Here is a 27,639-nt window from a genome sequence, read left to right on the forward strand (position 1 = left end):
TGGGAAAACAAGTCTTAGTCACTGCAATATGTATTGAAAAGTATTGCTGTCTCAGTTTTTATAGAAGAGAACGAGGGTGATGGTAACATAAAAGTTTTTAATTGAATTTATTCATAAACTAGCGGTCGCTCGCGTAAAACAGTAGCCTATATTCCCGTATACAACAGCTATCTTCCAGTCAAAGTCCCGTCAAAATTGGTCCAGAAGTTTCGGAGAACACTCGGAATAAAGGCTTGGTTGACAGAAAGACAGATAAATATTTATAAGTAAGCATCTTGTGAATGAAATATAATTGATTTTTTTTCGATGTTACATACAGACACTCTACTTTTATTAATTTATATGTACATATATGTAGAAAGATGAAAAATAAAAATCAAACTGATTAAAAGGCATATATGTAATTCAGTCTTATAAATTTTAAAAAAAATGTACAAAATATTTTACACAGCTAAACTAAATCTATTGACCCGTTAAATTAATACAATTGCTATCATAGAATTTTAAACATGCAAATTATTGTTTGCGATCCCTTATTTCATCGGTGAAGCGTATCGTACAGTCAGTGATAGCCATGTTCTCTGTGATGAAGTTTTGCAGATTTTTAACATGAGGTGCTCCAGGACGGTCGAAGGGGAATCCCATAGGTCTCCTATCAGGGTATCGACGGTCTCGAATACCGCAGTACGATGCAGCGTCATTACAAGTTCCCACCAAATCTTGCGAGATCTGTCAAAGAACGATCGAAATATCAAACAGTTTAAAGGACACCAGAAAATGCATCAGAGATTAAGCAATTGGATATTGGTGCCACCGGTGTCACATTTACTGTTATGAATTGGTTAAGAAAGTTTAAAGTAGGTGCTCCAACTGTTGGTATCTGAGACCGAAATGTCTGTATAAAACATATCATTGTCCCATTTTATCTTTGACAAAACAGGGGAAACAATATGATTTTGGTGAATTTGCTAGCACACACGAGTAAGACAAGCTTAGAAGTATACATGGAGACTTGAGTAATACGTAACTATTTTGTTATATTTGCTCTTTTAGAGTAAGTGATGACAGAACTGAATGGTAAGGACATGCAGAAAAATAAGTATGAAAATTATATCGAGGATGTAACATACATCTGAGTGTATCGCGAAATCAGTATAACATGATCTTTCACTTACCCTATCGTCATCCCAATTAGATAACATAACGAAGAGGGTCACAGGGTAGCCTTTAGTAGTGCCTTTGGGTAAAAGCATATGGTGCGGCCAACCACAGCCGCAGAAGTCAAATTCCGCCACGCTTTGGTCACCGGCGGTGCCTGACCTGTTCAACTGGTTGCGGAATGACCGCTCGTAAGGAATGGTTACAGATGAATCCAAGCTCCTGCGACGTATTGTGTTCATTCCATGTTTTACTGTTAATATGAGAAAACTGTTAGTATTGAATTGAATTAATTCGTATTAAGTCACAAGTCAATTCAGTAGTGGATTTAGTATTGTAATTTTAATTGGGTTGGCCTCCATTTTCTAGGGGATTTGGGTTCTTATCTTCCAAAATGGTGCACAATACAAAAGGGAAAAAGAAGCGCAAGACAGAGAGAGATTAACATATAATGAGATTCATTAATTCGTTAGTGAAATGTTTCATTATTGCTATTTGATCAATTTGAAAAATAATTGAATTGCATAAAAATAATGCGTTACTTACAGCTTTGAGTGAATTTATCGAGCTCGATCATGAGTTTCCTTTGAACGTCAAATGTCATTGTGTTGCCGTTGTCATCGAATACAGGAGCCATGAATATGCGAACCGTGGTCATGGCGTAGTTCCCACTTTTATTATTCACTTCGATGCTGTAAGAATGAAACAAAATCATTTCTCATTCAAGATCAGCATTAGTAGCTTTGTATGTCACAACTGCATAGAAACAGAGTGGTTTTAGAGTTCAAAAATAGATAGATACCTTCTCTTCTCTCCTATCTTTATCTATATTGACTATTCCTTGTTCTAAATATATAATGTATCTACTCATACCTATGCTGTATTGTTTTTGCATGACTGATTTTTTGTTTTGATTTTAAAGAGAACTATGATTCCACTCGCATTCAATTAACGGAATAAGGAGTTTATCTGCTTGTTAAATGAATTACTAATACTCACACATAGTTGAACTCTTCATGCTGTAGGTGAGTGAAACGAGCCTGTACGCTACCACGTGGCGTGAAGTCCATGCCTCGGCCCAGCTCCACAGTGCTACGCTCCCAGAATGTTCCGAAGACATTGGTGCCGGCGGGACCTTCCACTTTGATTGAAGTCACATTGATATTATCGTACACAATCTGTAAAACTTTAGTTTATTAATGCCTGGAAGTGAATCGACTGTGGCTGTCACACCATGTAACATATAAGTACCAAACTTACGCTGACTTAAACAATAGCAGTTTTCAAGTCTCTTTACTAACTTCAAATTTTATAATTAGTTAATATTAAGGTTTCTTAAGGAGAAAAAACTTACATTGTTTCGTGTGTAAGGAGGCAGTTTATTCTTGTACATCTGGAAGATGTCGTCGATATGAGCGTGCCAGCGGTAGAAAATTGGATCTCGCATTGCTGTTGCAGAGTCGCCTATTACTCCTGGTCGTTCCTATTGAAAAATAATCCAAAGCATTAAGCATAGCATTCAGCAGAATTATCCTTAAGACTGGTTTTTAATCAAAGCCACCAAAGAGGCGAGAGAGACGTCGTTTAAAGGTAGGCCGGAAGGAAGAAGAAGGAATACAGTTGGCCGCTTGTTCGTTTGCCACCTTATAAGATAAATATAAAAAAATAACAAGGTATCACTGTCGAATAGAATTCTTCAACAAACTGCACATCAATACCATTAGCTATAAGGTAAAGGATACTGTTTATTAACTATATATGTATGAAACAAAACCTCACCAAATTGCGATGATCCGGGTCATGTACGTATGAGATGAACACATGCCCCATGTTGTGGTAATCGCCGTAGTAGCCTCTGTTGACGCTGAGGATGGAAGACTCCATGATGTTGCCCAAGATATCGATGCCAGTTTCAGGGTTTAACGGCATTTTACGACCAGAAGTTCCTGGCTGTAGAGATAATCATATGTCTAGAATTTATAATATTTTCAAGATTTCCCTTTTAATCTCCTCTAACATTTAAAAAAAATAGCAATTCATTGTGTTTTAAACTACAGATTTAAATAATTATGTATTAGTTTAAAATTGCAAGTGTTGGTGTTTTTTTTTCATATTTATAATATAGAGGTAAAAAAGCATATTTCATTATAACTATTGATTTAAAGTGAATTAACATTGGCTACAAATGTTATGTAAAACCCAATGTACTAACCAAAAGCACTGCATTTTCTTCAATAGCTTGTATAATACAATCTCTCCATCTCTCCATTTCTGAGACTTCAATTTTGATTTGTTCTACTGGTCTATCCAAATCGACTATAACAGATCCTGGAAATCTAAAACAAAAATACGCATTATTTATTATATCTCCTAACCAGAAACTTCTAGATTATAAATCCGGTTGATTTTAGACAATCATGGATTGTACGCAAGAACTTAAATTAAGCATAATTTAACTTTCCAATAAAGAAGAAGTAGAATACCAGAATATTGTAATCTGTTCATAAGGCAGTGGTTTAATGGCGTGAGTGCGTATTTGTCTATTTGTAATTTTGATACCTTGGCGGCCAAGCACGACTGGCAACCTTCGAGTCCAGTTTAGGGAAATATGCCTCCTCAATGGGTGCTCTTAAGTCCTTAAACATGACTACCCGAGGTAGGTCGTTGCAGAAACGTTCAATATTGTATCTGGAAAATAAATTTAAATAAAGAAGTATTTCATTTCGATCATGTGTTAAGAAAATAAATATGAAAATCAGTTGCCTTGAAGAAGAATAACTTTACAAACCGTCTCATGTTACCTAGAGTCACTAATCTTATTTGCTATTCATATATTTTGACGATCTTTATGCAATTTATTTAAAAGTCATGAACTGTGTACCATTAATTAGAGAATATATGTACTTACCTTGCTACAATTTGTTGATGCATGTAGTAGAAGAGCTCTCCACGCCTATCTTTGTCAACTATACCCCCAGTTGATAGGTCGAAGGGATAGACGAGATGCCAATGCCAATGATGGAGGTTGATCGCGATGTCCTCACGGAAATACGCCACACGCTGCTCCGGCTCTTGATCTGACGCCGTCAAGTTTTGCGGTATTGTTACTGGTAACTGTGTAAGGAAAGGGAGGCAAAAATTATTATGGTACAATGTACATAATTTCGGTTATAGTCAAAACTGTAAAATTGCTCTCAGCTCATTTATCCATTAAAAAACGGTAGCAGTCGAATGTAACAGTCACGGGCGAGCCAGTGGTCTCGGACGAGTTGTGATTTAGTGGAAAGGTGGGTTTGAATATAGGAAGAGATTGATCTTTCTACACTAACTTAGGATAACGTGAACAACGAGCAATAGACGCCTTTTAATGACGGAACAACTAATAGTACCATGAGTTTCAAAAATTGCTTAAAATTACATACCCTCGGGCCTTTTTTTACAACATTCGTCGATTGTCGAGCTTGTCGGAATACTTTTGGGTCCATGAATTTATCGGGGAACGTCTCCGTAAGAGTTGGAATATTCATGCCTTTGGTGTCATCTCTGGAACAGATAAATGATTATTGTCTCGAAATATCACTAGAAAAGTGTTGTGATTCCGAAGTTTCAGAGTTGATGGCGTTATTTGACTTTCATAATCTATTCAAAACCCATTTTAAATAAAGAATGACAGTCAATTCAAATGTTTTTACTAACATTATAAACTAGCTTTTACCCACGACTCCGTCCGCGCGGAATAAAAAATAGAAAACAGGGTAAAAATTATCCTATGTCCGTTTCCTGGTTCTAAGCTACCTGCCCACCAATTTTCAGTCAAATCGATTCAGCCGTTCTTGAGTTATAAATAGTGTAACTAACACGACTTTCTTTTATATATATAGATGTGAATGATTAGATTTTAGATGGATGGATCTTTGTTAAAAGGTATCTCCAAAACGGCTGCATGAATCTCGAAGAAATTTAGTATAGATGTAGAACACAGTCTGGAAGAACACATATGCTACTAATGGAGTTCTTTTTTTAATTCCGCGCGGACGAAGTCACGGGCGACAGCTAGAAAAAATTTTTTTTTTCACCATGTTAACGAAACTTTATTAATAAACCTAACTTAATTAAACCTTGTACACCAACCCTACGTGAGAAGGTTGGTAAGGTAAAGCCAGGGAGATGGGGATGTTATATAGATTTTAAATAACCTGTGAAGTAACGCAACGGAGAGGCAGTAGTTAAACATGTAAGGGTTGATATGAAGCTGGCAGTAAGATAATATGGAAGTCAAATCGTCAATGTCACGCATTCCTGAAACAAATAAATTGGTATTTTTATCATCAGTCAACAACTATCCAAAACAAAAGATAGCTTGCCTGTTGTCTCAAACGATTAGTTAAAATTAAATTGATTAACCATTGAAAAACAGGGCATTAGCAATTAATAGTAAAATATAAGTTGTTAAATTAAATTAAGTTTGCTGCTTTTCATTGTCTGCAAGCGGTTCATAGTCTGATCTCTTTATCCCTTGAAAATGAAAAACGAATAAAACTTAAGACATAGAATAAAGCTATTATTTTCTTACCCAGAAATATATCAATCAATCTGCCAGCCATCTGTCTATGTGTGGGCAAGAAGACGGAGAACTGGTCGTTGTAGGGGAGTTGTTTTGCGAAGTTTAGGTTCGGCAAGGCGATGTTTCTAATTGGAATAGTTCGCTTCGCATCGTTACCGAATCTATTAGAAAGACTACTCGACAGGGCCTTGTATTTTTCCGGCTGAAATTAATAAAGAAATGGAGTGTTTATCAAATGTATTAAAATTACCAACATACTGTGTCGTCGTCAGCTCATTTATACTACCGAGCTTGGAGCCTATCCTATGTTAACGGGTGAAGGCCGGGCCGGGAAGGGCCTTAGTTAAACAGCTCAGTGCGGATTGGTGGACTTCACGCTTACCATTGAATTTATTCGGAGAAATGTGCAAAATGCATCACTATGTTTGTCTTTACTGCAACAACTTTATTGTTTGAATGTATGAAATTGATAAAGTATGGACAATAGTGTCAATAAGGTAATTTATAAAATTTAAAAAATTAAACAATGGTAGACGCTAGCACAATAACATCTGTTTCACGAATTGGCCGGCACGCCCGGTGCAATACCACGGCCGCACAGCAGACAGGCGTGTAGTGGAAGCAATTCCGCGTTTCGTTTGATGAGTGTGCGTAAACCGAGGCCCAGTTTTAGTCCTTTTTCCCTTCTCACCCATTTCTTATAAGAATAGGATGAGAAAGGGAAGTGGAGTTGATGGAGGAGGAGACGCAAAGGGAAGGGAAATATTCTCTTTTTGTGCATCTCTTCCTCAGTCTATTAAAGGTATGCAACGCATCTGGAATTGCGGATGTCCATGGGTAGCGGTCGATTCGTTATTTTGGCGAATGCAAGTGGCCGCTTGCTTGTTTGCCACCTAATAATTAAAAAAAAAAATGTGCACAACACTTCCCTTTCAAATTTTTCAAATAGAGAGGGTCAAAAGCTTCCTTGTTTTGTTTTTAGCTCTGTTGCCTATGGTCATCAAAGGAAGGTAAATTGCAATTAATTACTTATTTTAGATGGGTGGCGTCACTATTATTTTTTTTCCGTTTTCGACTATCTCCGAACAAAAAAAAAATAACATAACCCAAGTTAGTAACTTATCTCTTGATATTACTTTCAAACAAAATATTAAATTAAATAACTTACATAGTAGTGATCCGGAATGTCGAAGACAACTTTCTCTTCTCCTTTTTGCATGAAGCATGGCTCAGTAGGACGGTCAAAGAATAACAAGAGGTTCTTCTTTTTTATATCCGCCATTTTGATACTGTGATTACAAACTGATTACTTGATACAATTTTTTTTTAGTTTTAAGGATTTTTGTTTTTTTCTAAATAATGGAATTATAGAATATTATGAAAAAAATATAATAGTTAACCGTGGTATACACGGTTAAACTGTAACATTTAAAAGTTTTTTTGCTCTTTATATACAACAATTTGGGAAATTCCCAACTTTGACTAGTTGATAAAAATTTCAGTGGGTTCCGTACATTTCGAACTGTGTTGAAGTATCGCCGGCTCAAAAAGCCCTACTGTGGTAAGAATTCCGTTTCTAATTTTATCTAAAGACTACAAAAGTTTAAAATTATTATTATTACGTACTCAAAATTACAATAGCTAGTGTTCGCTCTTTGGTCGAAATTTGACCTCAATTCATAAACAAATAAATTGCTTTAAATTTCTTTTTCTAATAATACTGGCTTTATAAATATTACATTAACTTTAAGTGTGTCTTTCATGTTTATATATTCACGCAATTTCATTAAAAAGGGGTATAAAGTTATCGGTACATGTATTAAAATGGCAAACGTTTTAATTCCATGAACAAAGAACCCTACTTGCCTATTTCAATGCGTGTGAAATTTGTGGGCGGCTTGTTAAAGAATTATTTATCTAAAGGAAACTGTGGTAAGTTTATCTTTGGCTGAAGCCCACAATACAATAGATTGATATTTTTTATTTCATTGTGCCATTACGATTACCATTTTTTTTTTAATTTAACTGTTATATTGAATATTTTATTAGCGATTTATTATGGAAGAGGAAGGTTTAAGTATTTTCAGAAACTCAACATATTTGGTGAAAGATAATGATTTATTCAGTCTTATAAAATATAAAATAATATGTACAAATATTAACACAGCTTAACTAAGATAAATTGACCCATTATATTTAATCATTTCTTATTCTATCATAATGTCCATTATACACCGCGGAGTCACATTTATAGCGCCATCGTCGAAATCCATATCAAGCAACATATTCCATATCAAGCAGTCTTTTTATTATGTACGTTTAATAAAAACATAGAATTTATTTCGCTCCTCTGACTCTGACTGTGTCAGTGAAGCGTATCTTGCAATCAGTAACCGCCATGTTGGGCCTCAAGAAGTCCTTGACAGTCTGCACTCCTGCAGGCACAGGCCTGTCGAAGGGGAAGCCCATAGCGCGCTTGTCTGGGTACTTGCGGTCTCGGATGCCGCAGTACGATGCCGCGTCTTTGCAGGTACCAACCAGATCTTGTATAACCTAAATGGAAATGTACATATAAAACAATATGTAAGAATAAGCCGAATATAATATATAGTATAGTTTTATGGTGAAAAGTGAACTAATTTATAATAAAAGATTGCGGGAAAATTAAATAATAGACCACAAATTATGTTATACAATCTAAAATCTAAAACTAAAACCATCTGATAAGTTGCAGATTTATGAGGCCTTTATCTATATCTGTGATTTCTGTCAATCTGAGCAATATCAAATCGAATGAAGTCAGGGTTTGAAAACGTCGTAGAGTATTGTCCAATAATATATGTAGATAGATAATGTGTGATTTGACTAGATTCAAGGAAGTAGGAGTAAGTAGCGTGACCGTCAACTTAATTATCTAATCGACATTAGACTTACAGCATCATCAGCCCAGTTGGACACCATAACAAACAGTATCATAGGGTATCCCTGCTGTGTTCCCTTCGGCAGCAGCATATGGTGGGGCCAACCGCAGCCGCAGAAGTCGAACTCCGCTGCCTGTTTGGTGCCAGGATCTCCAGGTCTTTTAGTCTGATCCATGAATGTTCGTTCGTATGGTATAGTCACTGATGACTCTATGCTTGCACGACGAATTGTATTCTTTCCAGGAGCCACTGCAATATAGATTTTTTTTTTACATTCCACAATAGGTTTCATAAAATAATGACTTAAAGTTTTGTGAATACATTTAGCGATAATATTATAAATCTAGGATTTAAAAATAATAATTAGAGAGTAATCAAAAGACTGGTATAGCGAAAAGTGCAAAACCATCAGAACCGCTTGCAAAAGATGCAATACTTACAGTCTTGAGAGAATTTGTCCAATTCAATCATGAGTTTCCTCTGATCGTTGAACGCCAGTTTATTTCCTTTGTCATCAGTAATTGGCGCTAAGAAAATGCGCACGGTTCCCATAGCCTTTTTACCAGATGAATTGTCCACTTCAATTCTGTCAATTAAAAGAAAAATAATCTTGATCTTATATGAACCACTTCAAGGGCTCTAAAGCAAAAAGTGGTAGAGCTCTAAAGAACAGCTATAAATAGAAAAGTGGTGCCTTTAAAGGCACTTACTCTTATATCTTCCTTTCTCCGTTTTCTAGCAAAACACCTGGCATTTAACGTGTTTAGGGCAGTAGTTACCAGTTAAAATAAAAACGTTCATACTAACACGTAGTCGAATTCATCGTGTTGTAGATGAGTGAAAGTCGCCAGTACACTCCCACGTGGGAAAAAGTCCATGCCGCGTCCCAGCTCCACCGTACTCTGCTCCCACTGGGTTGCGAATGTATTCTTACCAGCCTTGCCTTCAACTGATAAAGAAGACACGCGAATACCCGGAAAGTCCAGCTGTAATCATAATAAAAATTTTGTCTGTTTGTCGCGATGTGTGTATTCTAAGTTATCTAAACTGAAAAGTGGCTTAACCAATTTAGAGCCGGTTTTCATTAATTGTACCTTATCGTTGGCGTAAGGAGGCAGCTTGTTTTTATACAAGACGAAGACGTCATCAACAAAGCCGTGCCAGCGGTAGAACAGCGGGTCGCGCATTGTGGTAGATGGGTCACCCATCACACCGAATAGTTCCTAAAATGAATTATAATTATACTTTTGCATTCAAGGAATAAAATGTTCACTGTCAATTAGCTGTAAGAAAGTAAACTAATTTCTATTCAAAGATAATCACGAAACTAGAATTTAGAAAGGACACGGAAGGTATCTTAACGAGAGACCGTAAAAAATGTGAATAATCAGAGATGAGGCAAAAGGAAATCTAATCTAAAGTAAAATAAATGACAAAGAGCAGTAAAACTCACCAAGTAACGATGATCTGGATCATGAATGTATGACATCACAGTGTGCCCCATGTTGTGGAAGTCGCCGTAGAAGGCGCGGTTGGGAGTAAGAATTGACGCCTCCATCAAATCACCAAGTATATCAATGCCCTTCTCTTCGTCAAGTGGCATTTGTGTCCCATTTGGCTATAAATTATTTAAATATATAATTTTGAACCCAAACAAATTCAAATATGACGGAAATAAAAAAAAATACAATTGAAACCATAAAAAAACCATACGCATTGTCATCTTGGACAGATTTTTTTTAATAATGTGAACAAACCAAAAGAATGGAGTTGCTATCGATGGCTTGAAGGATGCGATCTCTCCATCTTTCCATTTCTGACAGTTCTAATTTGATTCTTTCAATGGGTCTGTCTATATCCTGCATAACTGAGTTCTCGAACCTTAAAAAAAGTATTCCGTCAATACATTAAATAATTGTAATTCAATCAGTAATAGGCAACTTTCCACAGTAATAGTAATCCGACTTACCTTGGTTGCCATGTGCGGCTAGAAACTACAGAGTTGAGCTTGGGGAAGTATGCCTCTTTGATAGTCTCTCTTAAATTGGCGCCAAAAGGTACGACGCGAGGTAGATCGTTGCAGAAACGTTCAATGTTGTATCTTGCAATAATCTGTTGGTGCATGTAGTAGAGTAACTCCCCGCGTCTGTCCTTTGCAACAATTTCGCGATTGGCAGATTCAGCTGGGTAGACGAGATGCCAGTGCCAGTGGTGTAGGTTGATGCCGATGTCTTCACGGAAGTAAGCCAAGCGCTGCTCCGGCTCTGCATCAGATGCTGTAAAGTTTCGTGGAATCACAACCGGCATCTGTGGAAATACAGAAAAGTTATTAATTAACTTAGAAAAATGTTTTATATTTTTATTCTATTGTTTAAAATGTACCCTTGGCCCAGTCGCGTTAATACTGGCATCAGTTCGCATACGGTTGAACACCTTGGGGTCGACGAACTTATCGGGGAATGTCTGTGTCAACGTCGGGATGCTCAAACCTTTTGTATCAGGCCTGAAATATCATAAATAATATTTCACTTTCCAATAGAACAATAAATTGAAATCCAAGTTATCAACTAAAAATAATATAAAGAAATAAATAACAAATGTTTACATATACTACAAGACTATTAACATTATAATAATAGAAATACTCTCGTTGAAACAATTCAAGAAGATGAAAGAAGAAAATGTAGATGAATTAATGTAATTTTGTACATAGTACTAACCTGTGCAACAAAGCAACAGTGAGGCAGTAGTTGAACATATAGGGGTTGATGCGTAGTTGGCAATAGGAGCATATAGATATTAGTTCTTCTATATTGCGCATATCTGAAAGGTAATCAGTAATTACCTAAAATTATATTTTACTCTATACATTTATTATATTTGAATCTATGTACACTTACTGATAAAAATGTCTATCAGTTTCCCCGCTATCTGCCGATGTCTAGGTATGAACAATGAGAACTGAGAGTTATAGGGTAACTCCATGGGCATTTCTAAATTGGGCAAAGCGATTTTACGGACAGGAATCTCGCGTTTAATTCCTTTGCCGAATCTATTAGATATAATGCCAGAAAGTTTTTTATATTTCTCCGGCTGTAAAAAAAAAACATAGAAACTAGTTACAGTTTTAATAATTCAATTAATTATGTAGGAATGTATTATATTTGTTAATGAAATTTGGAACAGATGAGAATGTAAAATAGATGTGACGGAAGAGGAGATGGATAGGTAAAGAAATATAACTGTTCTAGTTTATGTTCTTCATTAAATTAAATAGACAACGCAACTCTTAAACTTGTCTTATCCCATATCCTTTACCTCTGTTAACGCTCTTTTACTTTTCACACAAAAACCAGTCTGGTCAAAATCTGAATTTTACTTACGTAATATTCCTCTGGCAATTGGAAGATCGTATTTTCCCCCTTCTGTAGAAAACATGGCTCCCGCGGTCGATCGAAGAAAAGAAGTAAGTCATTTTTCGAGTTAGTCATGATTTCGACAATTTAAACCTGCGTAAAATAATAAAAAAAAATATTTAAAAAGTGTTATATAAATCGTAAGATTTCTACAGCGTTTTCAGTACTTTGCCAGTCTTTTTACGGACTTGTGAAAAAACAATTATCTCGGACGTTACGTGCGAATTATTTATATTTTAATAAGGGGAATTTGGTACGAAAACATCGGCCGAATATAATTTAAAGGTGTTAAAAGTCTAAATTTTAAATTCCTTTATTCTATCCACTTTAAGCCGTAAATTGCGTATAAAAGAATGATGAACTCACCAATAAAAATGCCAAAAGTAGTTTCTCAAGACAATTCACGATTAAACTGCGCCTGTTTTTGTTTAACGAAGGTATTTATAGGTACACATATGTTATTTCCTTAAAGAATACACTAAATTATCTAAAAGGAAACTGTTGTTTATTGAGTGTGAATCTATTTTAAAATGTATTTCAAATTAATTATATTAAATTATTATATTCGTAGATGTTCCAAAGACTTAATTATGCCAAATATATGATACGAATTAACATACATATTACTGATTTAATTAATTTCACAACATGCAATTTTTGTACAAGTACTGTATATAGTTAACATTTATTGTTGTTTTTGGAAATTTCAAAAGTACAACATCCTTGTCGATGGAGTAATTTTTATTTTCCTCTCTTGTTCTCATCCTTTTTATCTCCTGATACGACACAACGACAACTTTATTCTTTATCTGTTGCGTACGGTATTTTCGGTCTTCTTCTATTTCTTATCAATTTGATTTTTCCTTATGCCAACTACTCCAACTTATTATTTCTATTTTTAAAAGGAAAAATAGGAGAAATAAGTTGTTGGGACATCTAATATGACATGAGGCACATGTGAAACGACATTGAGGTCAGATGTCCTAACTTCTTTTTTCTGCTGTTTTTTTTATTAATTTTAATAATGTTGTTTGTGCTTTTCATCTGTCCAGTACTTCCTGATTTATGACCTTTCCACCCAACTTGTCTTTTCCATCCTTCGTCAACATCACATTTCAATATTTCTTTTTTTTGTGCAAATTCAAGTTTTTATATATTAAAAACTCAGTGTTTTTAAAGGTAGGAAACACATATGCTCTCTATGGGCTGCGGTCGCTGAGCTATTTCGGTGAATCCAGGTGGCCGCTTGCTCGTTTGTCCCCTAATAATATAAAAAAAATATGTAACATAAAAGAGCATTTTAATGGTGACCGGTGTTTTATTTTATTAAGTAGAGGAAAATTGATAAAATTACATCACAGTCTTCCAAATCGTTTGGTTAGCTAAGTCTAATACAATAATTTTATGTTGCTAAGTTTAGGTCAACAATGAACAGAACCTTTTGAAGTCAATTACTTATGGTAGAATTAGACAAGACACTATACACTCAGTCACCGTATTAACACGTGTGTCTCTAGATTCATACATACAATTGTAAATAGTATAGACATTTTTGTCGCAATTTATGCTGTAGTCTAATTGAACCTTTAATTTTTATTCTATTAAAATTTGCTATGAAATTTAAACCTAAATGAAATTAAATGTGGTTAATGTGTTAATTATGTGATGATTATCTTTTACCTAACATAATAATAATAATAGGTAAAGTACAATAATAATAGAAATCCCTAACGACAATTCTCAAAGCATACATTTTCCTGTTTAGATTATTATGTTGAGGAAATTGTAAATATTGGTTTTTATTGAAACTAAAACCAGTAAATCGATTTAATAAATTACAACACAACAATCTGACTCTAACTATAGGATGGCCTACAATTTACATTTTAAAATTGCTATAAAAAAGACGGGTGGATATTTTTCAATTGTTTTTTTTAATAGCCCCAATATTGCGGTTTAATAGTGTAAGATCACTTCAATCACATGACTGCCCTGGCTTCACAGTAGCTGATTCTGGTGAACAATTTTTCATGAGATTTTTGATGGTGGATCAGCAATGGCTGCAATGGCGACATCAATCTCGTGCTTTAGGACGTCTATAGTCTCTTGATGGTTGGCGTAGTACTTAGCCTTGACGGTGCCCAACAAAATTAGTTCAACGGGATCAAATTGCAGCTGTTTTGCGGCGAGCTGACATCGCCGGTTCGCCAAATAACCAAATGCCGTCAATGTCTTTTTTTTAAGATAATTATTTGATAAAAAATTTCTTGAAGTTTCGGTTGAAGACTCACCATTTTGGAAGCAAGTTTTCAACATTCCCCAAATTTATTGCAGCGTAAACTTAACCATTCCGTAAACGCAAACCCTTTACTAGATATTTGGCACATTGGCAAAGTCATTCGAGCTGTCAAAGCCGAAATAATAGAGGGTTCAAAAAGCAACCGATAAATGGGCCACAATATATTTATATACATTGTATAAAACATGTCCAAAATATTATAAATTAGGCTCTTATAGGCTTAATAGGCTCTTTATACATTTTTTATTTTTCAATTCCACGCGGAAGAAGTCGGAGCTAAAACCTAGTATTACAATTTTTTAAACTGGTATTCGCTATTGGTCAAAATTTGTTTATATTTCATAATTAAAGATTTTTGTGTTTCGTCAGTGGAACCTCACGGATATATTCATCAGATTTTATAAATGTAACTGAAAAATGCTCAAGACCGGGGTAAATTTTTACTTTGGATTTACATCATTAGAAAAGACGCCATCTATTTTAAAACACGGGAATCATTTCCAAAAAAAAATGCTTGTTTAAAAAACAGAAATATATAAAATGAAATACCTAATAAACTTTTAAACAAATGTCTTGTAACACATCAAACAAACTTTACTTTAACCATTAAAATTAATTTAAAAACTTTTTTGTCTGTAGTTGCCATCGTTTTTCTTAGTTGTGATATTAGTTTTATAAGTTATAAATAGATGTCGCTATACCAAAATTACGAGAGAAGCGTTACAAACGGTTAACCAGTAGACTTGTAACCTATAGGGATTTTCAGTTCGATCCCCACCAATGTACCAATGTAATGTTCATTTTTATATTCTTTGCTTAATTAAATTAATTATCGTATACAATTACTTCCAATTATGTATAAATTTGGCTACCGTGAGATCGACTGTACAACTTTTAATTTTATGATCTGTATATTTTTATAACCAATAAAATTGTATTGTATTTTATTGACTACCATGTAGGAAAACAACGTGATGCGAATTGCTCATCATTCATAAAATGAAATTTAAAACATGTATGCGAAGTCAACCAACTTGCACTACACCAGCATGGTTGACTAAAGCCGAGACTCTAATTTGATGGTTCATCTCATAAGTTGAGCCGGCAATATTTAAACAAAAATCCAATACACTAATAGAAAGGTTGTGATTGAATTATTTTAACAGCTTTTTTATAATATTAGCTACTGCTTTATAATTTCGCAGAATACCGAGAAATTGAATTCCGCGGAATTGATTTCGGAAGCGTTCCTTTCATTCTTCTTTATTTTAGATAATTGCATTGATCAAATTCTTAAACTCTTTTACGTGACGTTAATACAATTAAGACTAGTCTTTGAAAACAAAAGACTTCGCTAACTTCAAAGAATTGTCTCGTGCCATTATTTCTTTACTCGGAACAATACGTACAATGCCCAGATGCTTTCCAAATGAATTCTTAAAAGGCCTTAGATAAAATACATATGCCAGAAAAAAAACATCGTCGCATTGCAGACTTTTCAGTCGTTATTTTTTTTAAAATTTTTTACAATACCTTCTGAAGGTGAACATTTATAGTTTCAGCAAATTGATAAATTAATAATTAATCTGCAAAATTTTACAACGTTAAAATAGTTTACCTTATCTTAAAAATTTATAATTAACACGAGTACAAAAAATTGTCATGTGTTCTATTCTTTTGTCAAAACAGTAGCATCGAAAACACACGAGAATTGTTCTAGTAAAATGTTCAAAGCGAACGAATTCTATCAATAAAATTATCGAATACCGCATACTTCCCAGGGGAAATTATGGAATGGAGGTGCCCAGTGGCATCACTCATCTTGTATGTGACGTGTGAAAGAATAATTTACTAATCCATAGAGTTTGACGTTTACTATGTACAGTCAAAGAATTTAATTTTCTTCCCGCTTAAGAACTATAATTTATTTATTAAAAATGTATACTAATTGTATGTTCAACAAGAACGAATAGGTACAAATAAAACACAGACAATAGAAACAGATGACAGGTGTACATAGTATTTAAAGGTTGAGCCTGGCCATTCAACGGGGAAATGCCGCCAGTCTCTTGGGCACCTTACCCTGCGAGCGCAGCGATTTGGGGTCGATTTTTTACATAATCTAGTTTTTATTCTTAGTTTGGTATAAGTATATAGTTTAGTTTAGTAGTTTTAACATATTATTCATAGTTTTTACATAATAATTTAACCTATTTAATAAAACAATAAAAGTTTAAAGGGAACAAGATTTCGATGTAAATAATGTATCCAAAAAAGGTAAGGTCAGCGTATATGTCGCTATGATGATGTATTGTATTGTGAGCATCATTGTATTGTAAATAAAGTATTTTAGTACTAGTCGCAGTCCCCCTTGATGATTCGCTAGCCCTAGCTTGAACAACGGCTGGCGATGCCCTTGGTTCTCAGATGAATATAAAGGTAATTCAAGTAGTCCATTAATGTACATTTAGGAGCAGAAACCACAACTAAGGGACTTCTTATATAACTTTGTTGCAGTTAAAACTTAAATACTTAAAATGTCACGAAGATGTTCGTTTAGGAACTCAAAATCATTGAATCATTAAGTTGTTTATTTACTATTGAGAGTGACGTAAACAACTTTATTTACATTTCTATTTATCTATTTGTGTGACACTAAGGGTTTTTTGTTAGGTAATAAAATAATATAAAGAAAGAAGCGCGAACGAAGTAATACACTGAAATACGAAATTACAAGAGTACTTTAATGTGGTAGGTGCCTATTCGAATGGGCTTTGGGTAAGTTTATTCTAATATTTGCTTGTTTCTTTGTATGTCTCCAAACTATTGAACTTGAACTAAAAATTCTTTCACTGTTTTGAAGCTACACTATCCTGGGTGACACAGGCTATATTTATTACTAGATTGCTTAAATTCCGCGCGGACGAAGTAGCGAGCAACTGCTAGTTTGAAATAATTTTTTTTGCTACTTTAGAATGGCGAAGTTCACATGAATTGGTCACGCGAAAATCTATAAATAAATTAAATTTATATGTTAGGATATGAATACCGCAATATGTGATATAATGACCACTTCCTAAGATAATGTTGGTTGCACTTGACACTATGTTATGCACACGTTCGGCTTTAGAAATCCCCAAACTGACTTTTGATAATAACTAGCACGCACCTTCGTCCGTATGAAATTAAAAAAATAATAATAAGTGTAAGCTCATGTGTTCTTCCAGACTATGCTCTACCTCTATACCCAATTTCATTAAGATCGATTGAGCCGTTCTAGAGATACCTTCAAACAAACATCCAGCCATCTATCAAAATATTTGCATTTATAATACTCGTATTAGTAAGGTGTAGGATTATAAAATAATAAAACTTTTACCTTGAAAAATGAGATAGAGTTGAGAAGGACATGGTACATGAAAGTATATTATGAGGCAAACGCCATTATAAAAATCTAACTAGGTAATTTTAGAAAGCATTTAGTGAAAAGAAATGAATTAAGGTAAAATTTACTTAATTAATTGGAAAAAATAATTGAAAATGAAGAAATTGATACAATGCCCTATGTCATTTTGTTTTTAGGGTTTCGTACCTCGAAAGGAAGAAACGGAACACTTATAGGATCGCTTTGTTGTATGTCCGTCTGTCTGTCAAGGTGGTTTTTTTCAGGGTCGCGTGAAGTTATCAAGCTGAAATTAATATCAAACACTCAGCTTTACTGTTCCTCGGAGCTGTGAAAAAATCAAACTTCTACAGTTACAGTCGTTTTCGTTTTCGAAAATTTCCGCAATTTTCATCACTCCCAAGGGAATCAAAACCTGTAGGTTTACCCTGTAGGGTACTGCCCGTGAACTCAGAATTTTGAAATTTGGTACAAAGCCTCGTCTTATACAGCTAAAATATATAAATAAAATAGATAAATTTGGAAAATCGTAAATTTTACTTATGTTTGTGCGGAACATTCTGTGCGCGAGTCTAACTCGTACTTGCCGGTTTTTTTTTGTAAAAATGCATTCAGAAACCGCAAAACAAAATAACAATTTGACCTTCCTAAGGACACTTTCAAGCGAAGTGCAATTGCATAAATAGTAACAAATCAAGTAATACGAGCCAGTCAAGCCGTGTTTTTCACGGCTTACGTAGCCCTCAAAGGTATTATTTCCTTTTACAAACCCTTTTGGACCATTTAAGTAAAGGTAAGAGAAAATATTGTGATTCCAAAAAAATAAAACACTCTTCATCAATATTGCAACATTTATTTAATGATTTTGAACTGATGTGTGCGGAAGTAACATAGGCTACTTTTTTAATTCTTAACTGACGAAGTCGCGGGCGACCTCTAGTTGCTAATATAACTGTGGGTTTCAAGAAATGTACAAAAACATACTGTTATCGTGCTCATACTCCTTGTGTAAAATTAGGATAGCAATATACCTTTGTATTTCGCCAGTGAAAATTTACGGTAATAATTTTTCAGAGTGTAGATAGCAGAATGAATGACTCCAAGAAGAATTTACTATTGTTTTTCGACCGGCCGACGGAGCCATGCTTCATGCAGAAGGGAGAAGAAAAGGCGGTCTTTGATATCCCTGATCACTTTTACGTAAGTATTTTTAATTCGTATTTATATAGTCTTTCACCATAATGTTTTAAGACACATATTGTTGTTAAAATTTTATCTGCAGTAGTAGAAATTGTAAGTCATTAACGATTAACTGGACATTGGGCCATATGTTATTTTATAATTTTTATTACAGCCCGAAAAATACAAGGCATTGAGCAGCACTCTATCGAATAGATTCGGGAATGATGCCCGCCGTACTATCCCTGTGCGGAATATTGCCTTGCCCAATCTAGACCTGCCCATGGAGCTGTCTTACAACGATCAATTCTCACTGTTCGTGCCTAAGCATCGCCAGATGGCAGGCAAACTGATTGATATCTTCCTTGGTACGTCATATCTAATTTAATTTGCCTTTCACAGTAGCTTGATTTCTGGTGAGTGAGTGATTAACCCTCAAAAGCGATACAACAAAATAAAAAATATCGGCATCATGAGACGAAAACAAAAAGCCATAAGTAGACTAACGTGAAGAATTTTAATGAAATGTTGACGTCATGTCAAAATATTATTGTCAATCCTCGTCTCATTTGAGACTGGTTGTTGATTAAGTTCTTCTACACTACTGAATATTTCCAAACCATGACTTTTTTACATCTATCCCGTCTTCTGCCTGCGATTCTCATCATAGCAAAATTAATTCTAGAATGACCTGTCTAATCTTTTTCGTAAGGTGGGGATCGTTAGTAATTTTTTTAATACAAAAATAGTAGTCCTATGAATATAATAAATGAGAATGTGTGGATGTATGGATAGATGGATATTTGTAAGAAGGTATCTCCAAAATGGCTGCTGGATTCTCGCTGAAATCTGGCACATGTGTAGAATATAGTCTGGAAGAACATGTAGGCTACTAATGAAGTTTGTTTTTCAATTCCGTGCGAACGGAGTCGCGGTGTACAGATAGTAATAAATGATTTCTTTGCAGGGATGCGCAACGTAGACGACTTGATATCTGTCTGCTCTTTCTGTCAGCTCCGCATTAACCCCTACATGTTCAACTATTGCCTCTCTGTTGCCCTATTGCACAGGTCAGAATAATTTTAAACTTACGACAAACTATTTCAGACAAACAGCACTAAACTCATAGAGCAAAGTCGTTTTTGGCACTGCGACGGTTTTTTATTTACTATAATATGTTACGGCAGTATAAAAAATTTAAATCATATAACCATTCTCGTTTAGAAAATTGTGACGCAGTTGGTTCTGCCGGGAATATATCCTGACTTAAATCAATTTACTAAATATTAGTAACTAATACGAGTTCTTCAACTTACGGGTTTGTGTTAAGTTTTTAGGACGTTGTTGTTTTTTCACAGGCCTGATACAAAGGGATTGAATATCCCAACTATTACGGAGACGTTCCCGGATAAGTTCATGGATCCCAAAGTATTCCGCCGCGCGCGTGAGGTCTCTACTGTCGTTACTTCCGGCCCTAGGGTGAGTATAACCCTTTTTCTTCTCTGGTTCTTATTTAAATTTTTTATGAATATCTACATTGCAAAATTAGCTTGGTATATGTTGCAATGTCATACAAAATAACTAGTTTCTATATACATATTAACTTCGAAACTATGGTCCCGTATGTATTATAACTTTATGTTGAATTGCGCAATTTTATTGTATTAAATTCTCATCTCTAGTTTAACAACAATGTTTTAACACCAACTCGTCATACGACACTGATTTAGTTTCATGTTGAGTTTTAAATTTTTATTTAACTATACTACTTTTACATTGTGATACCTACTAGACTACCTTATACAATGTGACGATAACTATTTTTGTAATTTTGATTTCCTTTAACATATTATTCTTAACTATTGGTCGCTCATTGGTTGAAACTTGACCATATTCCAACTTCCATCTAGACCACTTCACAATCAAAGATTTTTTTTTATTTTTGATTAAAACTGCTTACCCTTCTTTTCCACATTATATTATATGTATCAACAGTTGCCCGTGGTGTTACCACAAAACTACACGGCATCTGACGCAGAGCCAGAACAGCGCTTGGCATACTTCCGCGAGGATATTGGCATCAACCTGCACCACTGGCACTGGCATCTGGTGTATCCCTTCGAATCGTCAGACCGCGCTATCGTTGCTAAGGATAGACGTGGAGAACTGCTCTACTACATGCATCAGCAGATCATTGCCAGGTTATTTATTTGATAGTATCTATAGGAAGTAAAACGACCTGGGTCGACTAATGTTATGTGATTCGATGCAAAAGGAAAGCCGCAGCACCAGAGGAATCTGAACAATGATTACTTCTACAAGAAGATCTGAGAAATAGATGGATAACTGGAGTGGAGGTCATTAAGAGGGGATAACTTTTATAATTGTTGTAGACAGAGAGAGAGACAATGAGTTATACATAATTTAACACTGATTTATTAAAATAGAATCGTTTCCTTTACTCATAAATCTTAAAATGTCTTTCAGATATAACATCGAACGTTTCTGTAACAAGTTGCCTCGCGTAGTACCTTTTGGTACAGATTTAAGAGAGCGTATCACCGAGGCTTACTTTCCTAAACTCGACTCACAAGTCGCCAGCAGAGCTTGGCCTCCAAGGTAAGGCTTTTTACTGCATGTACGAAAAAAAAAACAATTTTTAAGTTATGAATAATGTATTTTAAAATGGTTTCTTTTAAGGTTCCAAGGTTCGGCACTTCAAGACCTCGATAGACCCGTAGACCAAATCAAAATTGACGTGTCAGAGATGGAAATGTGGAAGGCTCGCATTCTTGAGGCTATTGAGAGCAACTCCATTCTTTTAGTAAGAATTTTATACTTCTTTGCGAATAAACAAAAAGTCTATATTTGTTGTAAAAATATAATTAAAAAAAAATGTTTTTTGTAGCCGAACGGACGTCAAATGCCACTTGACGAAGAGAAGGGCATTGATATTCTAGGAGATCTGATGGAAGCATCAATCCTCAGTCCAAATCGTGCCTATTACGGCGACTTGCATAACATGGGCCATATATTCATGTCCTATGCTCATGACCCGGATCATCGTAACTTGGTGAGCTTTATCGACACGAATACTCGTAATAGATCCAAAATATTTTTGATGAATTAATTCTTCTTACAAAAACGTAGCACTAATAAATCGATTTATTTCAATTTTAGGAACAATTCGGTGTGATGGGAGACCCGGCTACCACTATGCGGGACCCGCTGTTCTACCGCTGGCACGGCTTCGTTGATGACGTTTTCGTCTTGTACAAGAACAAACTACCTCCTTACGGCAATGACAAGGTAAGGTCACTGGTAATAATAGTAATGAAATCACTACAAAGTCTTAGTATGATGTAAATGTAGTCTTAGTAAAATGATTAGTTAGGAGCTCGCAGAACCAATGTTACCAACATAGTAGCGTGATGAATTGTTTAATTTTAGTGCAATGGGCAAAGTTATACTCATAATTACAGTCAATTAGCAATATAAGTAAACAAATACCTGATTTTGTTATGTTCCGATATTCTTTATAAGTACAAATTCAACACAAAAGTCCAATAACATTTTTCTGATGTGTTGAAAGGTTAAAATTAAATTGAAGTTATTGATTTGTGTGTTTAGTTGGACTTCCCGGGTATTCGCGTGTCATCTGTGTCCGTTGAAGGCAAAGCAGGAAGGAACACATTCGCGACTCAGTGGGAGCAGAGTACATTGGATCTGGGACGTGGACTGGACTTTACGCCTCGTGGCAGCGTGTTGGCACGTTTTACTCATCTACAACACGAAGAGTTTGATTACGTGTAAGAATGTTTTACTCTTAATACAATCAATTTTACAATTTTTAACTGACTTCAAAAAGGAGGAGTTTCTTTATAGTATAACTCTAGTAAGTTAGCCCTCGATCCGAGGAAATACGAGACCCTGATCATCCTAATCGTCGGAGTCGTACATATCATCTTCTCCTTATCCTTGTCCCACTTACTCAGGATCGGCGCACCAGGTCCCGTCCTCCATATCAATCTATCTCCACATACAAAGTTACATAGGGGTAGCACTATTAGTTATTGTTCATTACTTGAAGTTTCTGTGTTCTTCTAGTATCGAAGTTGATAACTCATCAGGAAAAGCCGCCATGGGAACTGTGCGTATATTTATGGCTCCAATCGCTGATGAGGCAGGAAACAAGTTCCCCTTCAACGAACAGAGGAGGCTTATGATCGAAATGGACAAGTTTTCGCAAGGCTGTAAGTATCATAAAATTCTAAAGTTCTTTGTCGAAGTTTTTTCATAAGAGAACGGAGGTTTTTTTTTTATAACAGATCTTAATTTATCCGATGATGCAATTTTATATTTAAAAATATTCTTTTCTATAGTACGTCTTAGTAGTAGTATTTTTTTGCTATAGTACGTCCAGGGAAGAATACGATCCGCCGTCGCAGCGTAGACTCCTCTGTGACAATTCCGTACGAGCGCACCTTCATGAACCAGAACAACAGACCTGGTGACCCTGGCTCCGCGGAGGCAGCAGAGTTCGACTTCTGCGGCTGCGGCTGGCCGCACCACATGCTACTGCCTAAGGGTGATAATAAGGGATATCCGATGCAGCTCTTCGTTATGGTGTCTAACTGGGCTGAGGATGGTGTAAGTCTTGTTGATAAAACTATTTTTATGTTGAGGTACACAAAGACAATTTACTTGATATTAGATATAATAACGTTGCAATGGTCGGGCAAAAACGAGACGGGTGTATATAAAGAAGAGGGTAAAAAGACAGAGGAATGGTAAACACATCACTAATTTTGTTCACAGATTAAACAAGATCTTGTTGGTTCCTGTAACGATGCAGCATCGTACTGCGGCATCCGAGACCGCAAGTACCCAGACAAGCGCGCCATGGGATTCCCCTTCGACAGGCCTGTGCCTGCAGGAGTGCAGACTGTCAAGGACTTCTTGAGGCCCAACATGGCGGTCACTGACTGTAAGATACGCTTCACGGACGCAGTCAGAGTAAGAGGTGGACAGTAAGTCAACTTTAGTTGAAATTGATGCTGCTCTAAATGGAAATGGCAATGAAAAATGGATATATACGTAAACATTAAGATAAAATGGGTCAATTTTATCAACGAATAAAGCTCTGTAAATATTTGGACATACACAGTTAATATTTTTATAATTCATAAGACTGAATAAATTTAATCTTTCAACAAAAGTGTTTTATTTTATATACTTCGGCACTGATTACTTTAAAAAAGAGAGTTTCTCTTTTTGGGAATAAAATCAATCGTCTAAATCGTTTTAAGCCACAATATTTAATGAACAGAGATAATTTTGCTTTGATTAGATTTACTTCATTGTTTGAAAGTTATAAATTCTAATATAGTCTCTTGTGAAATTAATTTAGGCTTATAGTAAACTTCTGAAGACATTAAGATAGACGAGATTATCCCTTGAAGTGTAATTTGTGATTTTAGTTACTTCCTAAATAGATTGATTTAAGTTATTAACAATTTAATCATTCATATTTCTTCAGAGCCTTTGAAAATTATAAGTGTTGCTGTTTGTATTGTGGTCATAAACTTGCAGCTGTTGTCTTTTCAGAAAAATCGTTTAACCGCTAAGCTAAATGCAATTCAAACTTTAAATTAAGCACCAAGAATTTAAGGCGTTTGTCCACCAACGCACCGTCATGTCTATGAGAACAAGTTGGCGGCAACAGCGGCTTGTCCACCGCATGCCCATGAAAAAACATCTGACGTGAACATGGTCTGTTGTTTTAGTTAATGTAGTAAAAACTCTACAAAGTAGCAATTCATCTATAGTCAATTAAAATGCAAACGTAATGCATAGACGTGATAGAAATGACCCGTAATTATTGATGGTTTCCATTAATATCATATCTTGTGGTTTAACAATCGCTCCCGAACACTTTCAATACAGAATAATTGTGTGTTACAATGAACTTTCGTAATGGTTTAAAATATTAATTTTACATTCTCCAAGTCACATTTGATAACACATAGGTATAAAATGTGAATTATTTCTAATATTTGGTATTCAGAATCCATCATGGCTCCAACAAGTAAGGTATGTATTCGAAATAATCTTTACTTATCCTTAGTAGTAGAATTATAAATGCGTAAGTAACTCTGTATATCTGCCTGCTACATTATTGAGAAGAACGAGGACAGGTTTTTGAGACCAAAATCTCCTTTTAAAAACATATTGCTATCTCTGTTTGTCATAGATATAGGACATGGATATATTTTATAAAAGGATTTTGGTCTCATATACCCACAGTAAGTCTTCTTTATACAATTTATTTTCTACAATTCTTAATTATTAGCCTAAATCCTTACTTTTTTCTCATAACTTTTAGTGCAAGTTATTTTATGATATTGTGCAATGGAATTTTCTTAATACTAATGCAGACCTCATTCTTTCAGATTGTTGTCTTATTCATCTTCGCAGTTTGCGTCGGTATGACAATAGCTCAATCATCTGATAGTGCTGAACCATCTTCAGAGACCCCAAATGAATCTTCATCTTCACAACCTGATGAATCGTCATCCTCATCTCCAAAACCTGATGAGGCGTCATCTTCATCACCAAAACCCGACGAATCGTCATCACCAAAACCCGATGAACCGTCATCTTCAAAACCAAATGAAGCGTCATCTCCAAAACCTGATGAACCGTCATCTTCAAAACCAAATGAAGCGTCATCTCCAAAACCTGATGAACCGTCATCTTCAAAACCAAATGAAGCATCGTCTCCAAAACCCGATGAATCATCATCTTCAAAACCAAATGAAGCATCATCATCAAAACCAAATGAATCGTCATCTACAGCACCAAATGAACCGTCATCTTCAAAACCAAGTGAACAAACTAGTTCTACCCCGTCCATTGCACGGACTCCAGCACCGTCGAAATCTGAGGAAGTTGTAATTGAAACAGTTTATTATGCGCCATCATATTTGTTGCATCGACGTCATAGGCCTGTCTTTTTTTATAAGTAATACAGTCTTAGACTAAAATTGTTTGTGATTATAACGTTTTAAATAAAGTTTTAGTTGTAAAATTATGTCGAGTTAATTATTTACATTACAACTGTGATACTGGATCTATCGCGAATGAGAGAAATCGAATTACTTCAGACGTTAAGAGGATGAAATATCAAAAATAAATTGACGTTTATAAACAAGCAAGCAGGAAAGGCGTTGCGGCATTTCAAGGCAAATTTTTAAATATTTTAGAAAATAGATTTCCTTAAAATTATGGTATTTATAGTAAAAGGTAGTAATCATCGTTTCATTAAAATCGTTAAACCGCTAAAGTACAGAGCAATTTAAAACATTTTTTAAGTAGCAATTCATCTATAGTCAGTTAAAATTAAAGCGTAATGCATAGACGTGATAAAATAACCTGTATTTAAAAATGATTTTTATTAATATCATATCTTGTGGTATAACGATCGCTTCCAAAAATTTACAATACAAAGAAAAATTGTTTTATAATTGTCTTTAGTAATGGTCTGAAACATTAATTTTACATTTTACAAGAAACATTTGATAACACAAACGTATAAAATATGAATTATTTCTAAGATTTGTTATTCAAAATCCATCATGGCTCCAACAAGTAAGGTATGTATTCGAAATAAAATTATTACTTTTAAATCTATTTTTTATATTTACATGTTCTACAGTCCGTTTCCTACAAGCGAATTTTCGTAATTCTTAGCCTTAACTCTTACTTACTTACAATTGGTCGTGTAAGTTATTTTATGATGTTGGAATTTTCGCTTTATACTAATACAGAGCTTATTCTTTCAGATCGTTGTCTTATGCATTTTCGCTGTTTGCGTTGGAATGACGATCGCTCAATCATCTGATGGTGCAGAACCATTAAATGAATCGTCGTCTTTAAAGTTGGATGAATCTGCAGCTTCATCACTAAAAGATAGTGCTACAAATGTACAACCTGTTCCTTCCCCGACAACCGCAGGGACTCCAGCGCCGTCGAACTCCGAGGAAGTTGTAGTCGGAGCAATTAATTATGCACCATCATATCTGATACATCGACGTCATAACGGTTAATTTTTTTTAAAGTACTACATACTCTGAGTAAAATTGATTGTTGTTATAATCTTTTAAATAAAGTTTTGCTTGTGAAATTATGTTGAGTTAATTATTTACATTATAATAGTGATATTGGATCCCATCAGAGATAATAGCGTTACTTCAGACATTTAAAGGATGAAATATCAAATATAAATTGACCTTATTTTCTATAAGCAATCAGGAAAGGCGTTGTGACACTTCAAAGCTTTTCTTACTAATATTATAAATGAAATTAATAATGAATTTTGGGATACATGTACATCATAATCTGGAAGAACACAAAGGCTACTTATTATATTTTTTTTAATTTCACGCGGACGGAGTTGTGGGACAACTAGTTTTGAATATTTTGGAAAATATATTTTATAGCAAATGTTGGTAAACGAGTAAAATTCGCCAAAATGCGAAAGCAATGCTGTCCATAGACATCCACAATTGCAGATCGATGCCTACTTTTGGAGTGAAGTGGAAAAAGTGAGGAGCATAGAAAGCGAAGATTTCCACTTCCTACGTTTTAAGATCATCATAAACCTACCCTTATTGTTACGGAGGGTCGGCACAGTATGT

The 27,639-nt window shown here is 35.0% G+C and overlaps 3 protein-coding genes across 3 annotated transcripts; 1 reads left to right on the forward strand and 2 right to left on the reverse strand.

The window, feature by feature from the left end:
* Positions 1-397: 397 nt before the first annotated feature.
* LOC106712620 (phenoloxidase subunit 1-like) lies at positions 398-7,090 on the reverse strand. The gene is made up of 13 exons (XM_045683239.1): positions 6,891-7,090; positions 5,732-5,924; positions 5,355-5,457; positions 4,581-4,701; positions 4,067-4,272; positions 3,718-3,846; positions 3,371-3,494; positions 2,938-3,108; positions 2,513-2,641; positions 2,158-2,336; positions 1,705-1,850; positions 1,176-1,411; positions 398-729 (listed from the first exon to the last, which is right to left on the reverse strand). The coding sequence occupies exons 1-13, from the start codon at positions 7,002-7,004 to the stop codon at positions 517-519; spliced, it is 2,064 nt and encodes a 687-aa protein (XP_045539195.1). The 5' UTR covers positions 7,005-7,090; the 3' UTR covers positions 398-516.
* A 937-nt stretch (positions 7,091-8,027) lies between these two features.
* LOC106712619 (phenoloxidase subunit 1) lies at positions 8,028-12,506 on the reverse strand. The gene is made up of 13 exons (XM_045683240.1): positions 12,426-12,506; positions 12,027-12,152; positions 11,544-11,736; positions 11,364-11,466; positions 11,026-11,146; positions 10,613-10,950; positions 10,401-10,524; positions 10,097-10,261; positions 9,738-9,866; positions 9,451-9,629; positions 9,084-9,229; positions 8,657-8,892; positions 8,028-8,275 (listed from the first exon to the last, which is right to left on the reverse strand). Exons 2-13 carry the CDS (start codon positions 12,132-12,134, stop codon positions 8,060-8,062), a joined length of 2,058 nt encoding a protein of 685 aa, XP_045539196.1. The 5' UTR covers positions 12,135-12,152; positions 12,426-12,506; the 3' UTR covers positions 8,028-8,059.
* A 5,951-nt stretch (positions 12,507-18,457) lies between these two features.
* LOC106712616 (phenoloxidase subunit 1) lies at positions 18,458-24,053 on the forward strand. The gene is made up of 14 exons (XM_045683288.1): positions 18,458-18,554; positions 18,836-18,961; positions 19,116-19,308; positions 19,908-20,010; positions 20,299-20,419; positions 20,936-21,141; positions 21,428-21,559; positions 21,641-21,764; positions 21,849-22,013; positions 22,121-22,249; positions 22,571-22,749; positions 23,048-23,193; positions 23,355-23,590; positions 23,759-24,053. Exons 2-14 carry the CDS (start codon positions 18,851-18,853, stop codon positions 23,972-23,974), a joined length of 2,061 nt encoding a protein of 686 aa, XP_045539244.1. The 5' UTR covers positions 18,458-18,554; positions 18,836-18,850; the 3' UTR covers positions 23,975-24,053.
* The last annotated feature ends 3,586 nt before the right edge of the window (positions 24,054-27,639 follow it).

This window comes from Papilio machaon, chromosome 21, assembly GCF_912999745.1.
Source record: "Papilio machaon chromosome 21, ilPapMach1.1, whole genome shotgun sequence".
In the NCBI taxonomy this organism is placed as follows: Eukaryota; Metazoa; Arthropoda; class Insecta; order Lepidoptera; family Papilionidae; genus Papilio; species Papilio machaon.

Coding starts and splice junctions, on each gene's coding strand:
- LOC106712620 (XM_045683239.1), bottom strand. CDS start 7,004: ATGGCGGATATAAAAAAGAAGAACCTCTTGTTATTCTTTGACCGTCCT. Junction 4,702..5,354: donor TCCGTTGCGTTACTTCACAG/GTTATTTAAAAT, acceptor TATCTGTTCCAG/AGATGACACCAAAGGCATGA. Junction 1,412..1,704: donor CGATAAATTCACTCAAAGCT/GTAAGTAACGCA, acceptor TCATATTAACAG/TAAAACATGGAATGAACACA.
- LOC106712619 (XM_045683240.1), bottom strand. CDS start 12,134: ATGACTAACTCGAAAAATGACTTACTTCTTTTCTTCGATCGACCGCGG. Junction 10,262..10,400: donor ATAGCAACTCCATTCTTTTG/GTTTGTTCACAT, acceptor AATAATTTATAG/CCAAATGGGACACAAATGCC. Junction 8,893..9,083: donor GGACAAATTCTCTCAAGACT/GTAAGTATTGCA, acceptor TCTATATTGCAG/TGGCTCCTGGAAAGAATACA.
- LOC106712616 (XM_045683288.1), top strand. CDS start 18,851: ATGAATGACTCCAAGAAGAATTTACTATTGTTTTTCGACCGGCCGACG. Junction 18,962..19,115: donor ATATCCCTGATCACTTTTAC/GTAAGTATTTTT, acceptor TTTTTATTACAG/CCCGAAAAATACAAGGCATT. Junction 21,142..21,427: donor CATCAGCAGATCATTGCCAG/GTTATTTATTTG, acceptor AATGTCTTTCAG/ATATAACATCGAACGTTTCT.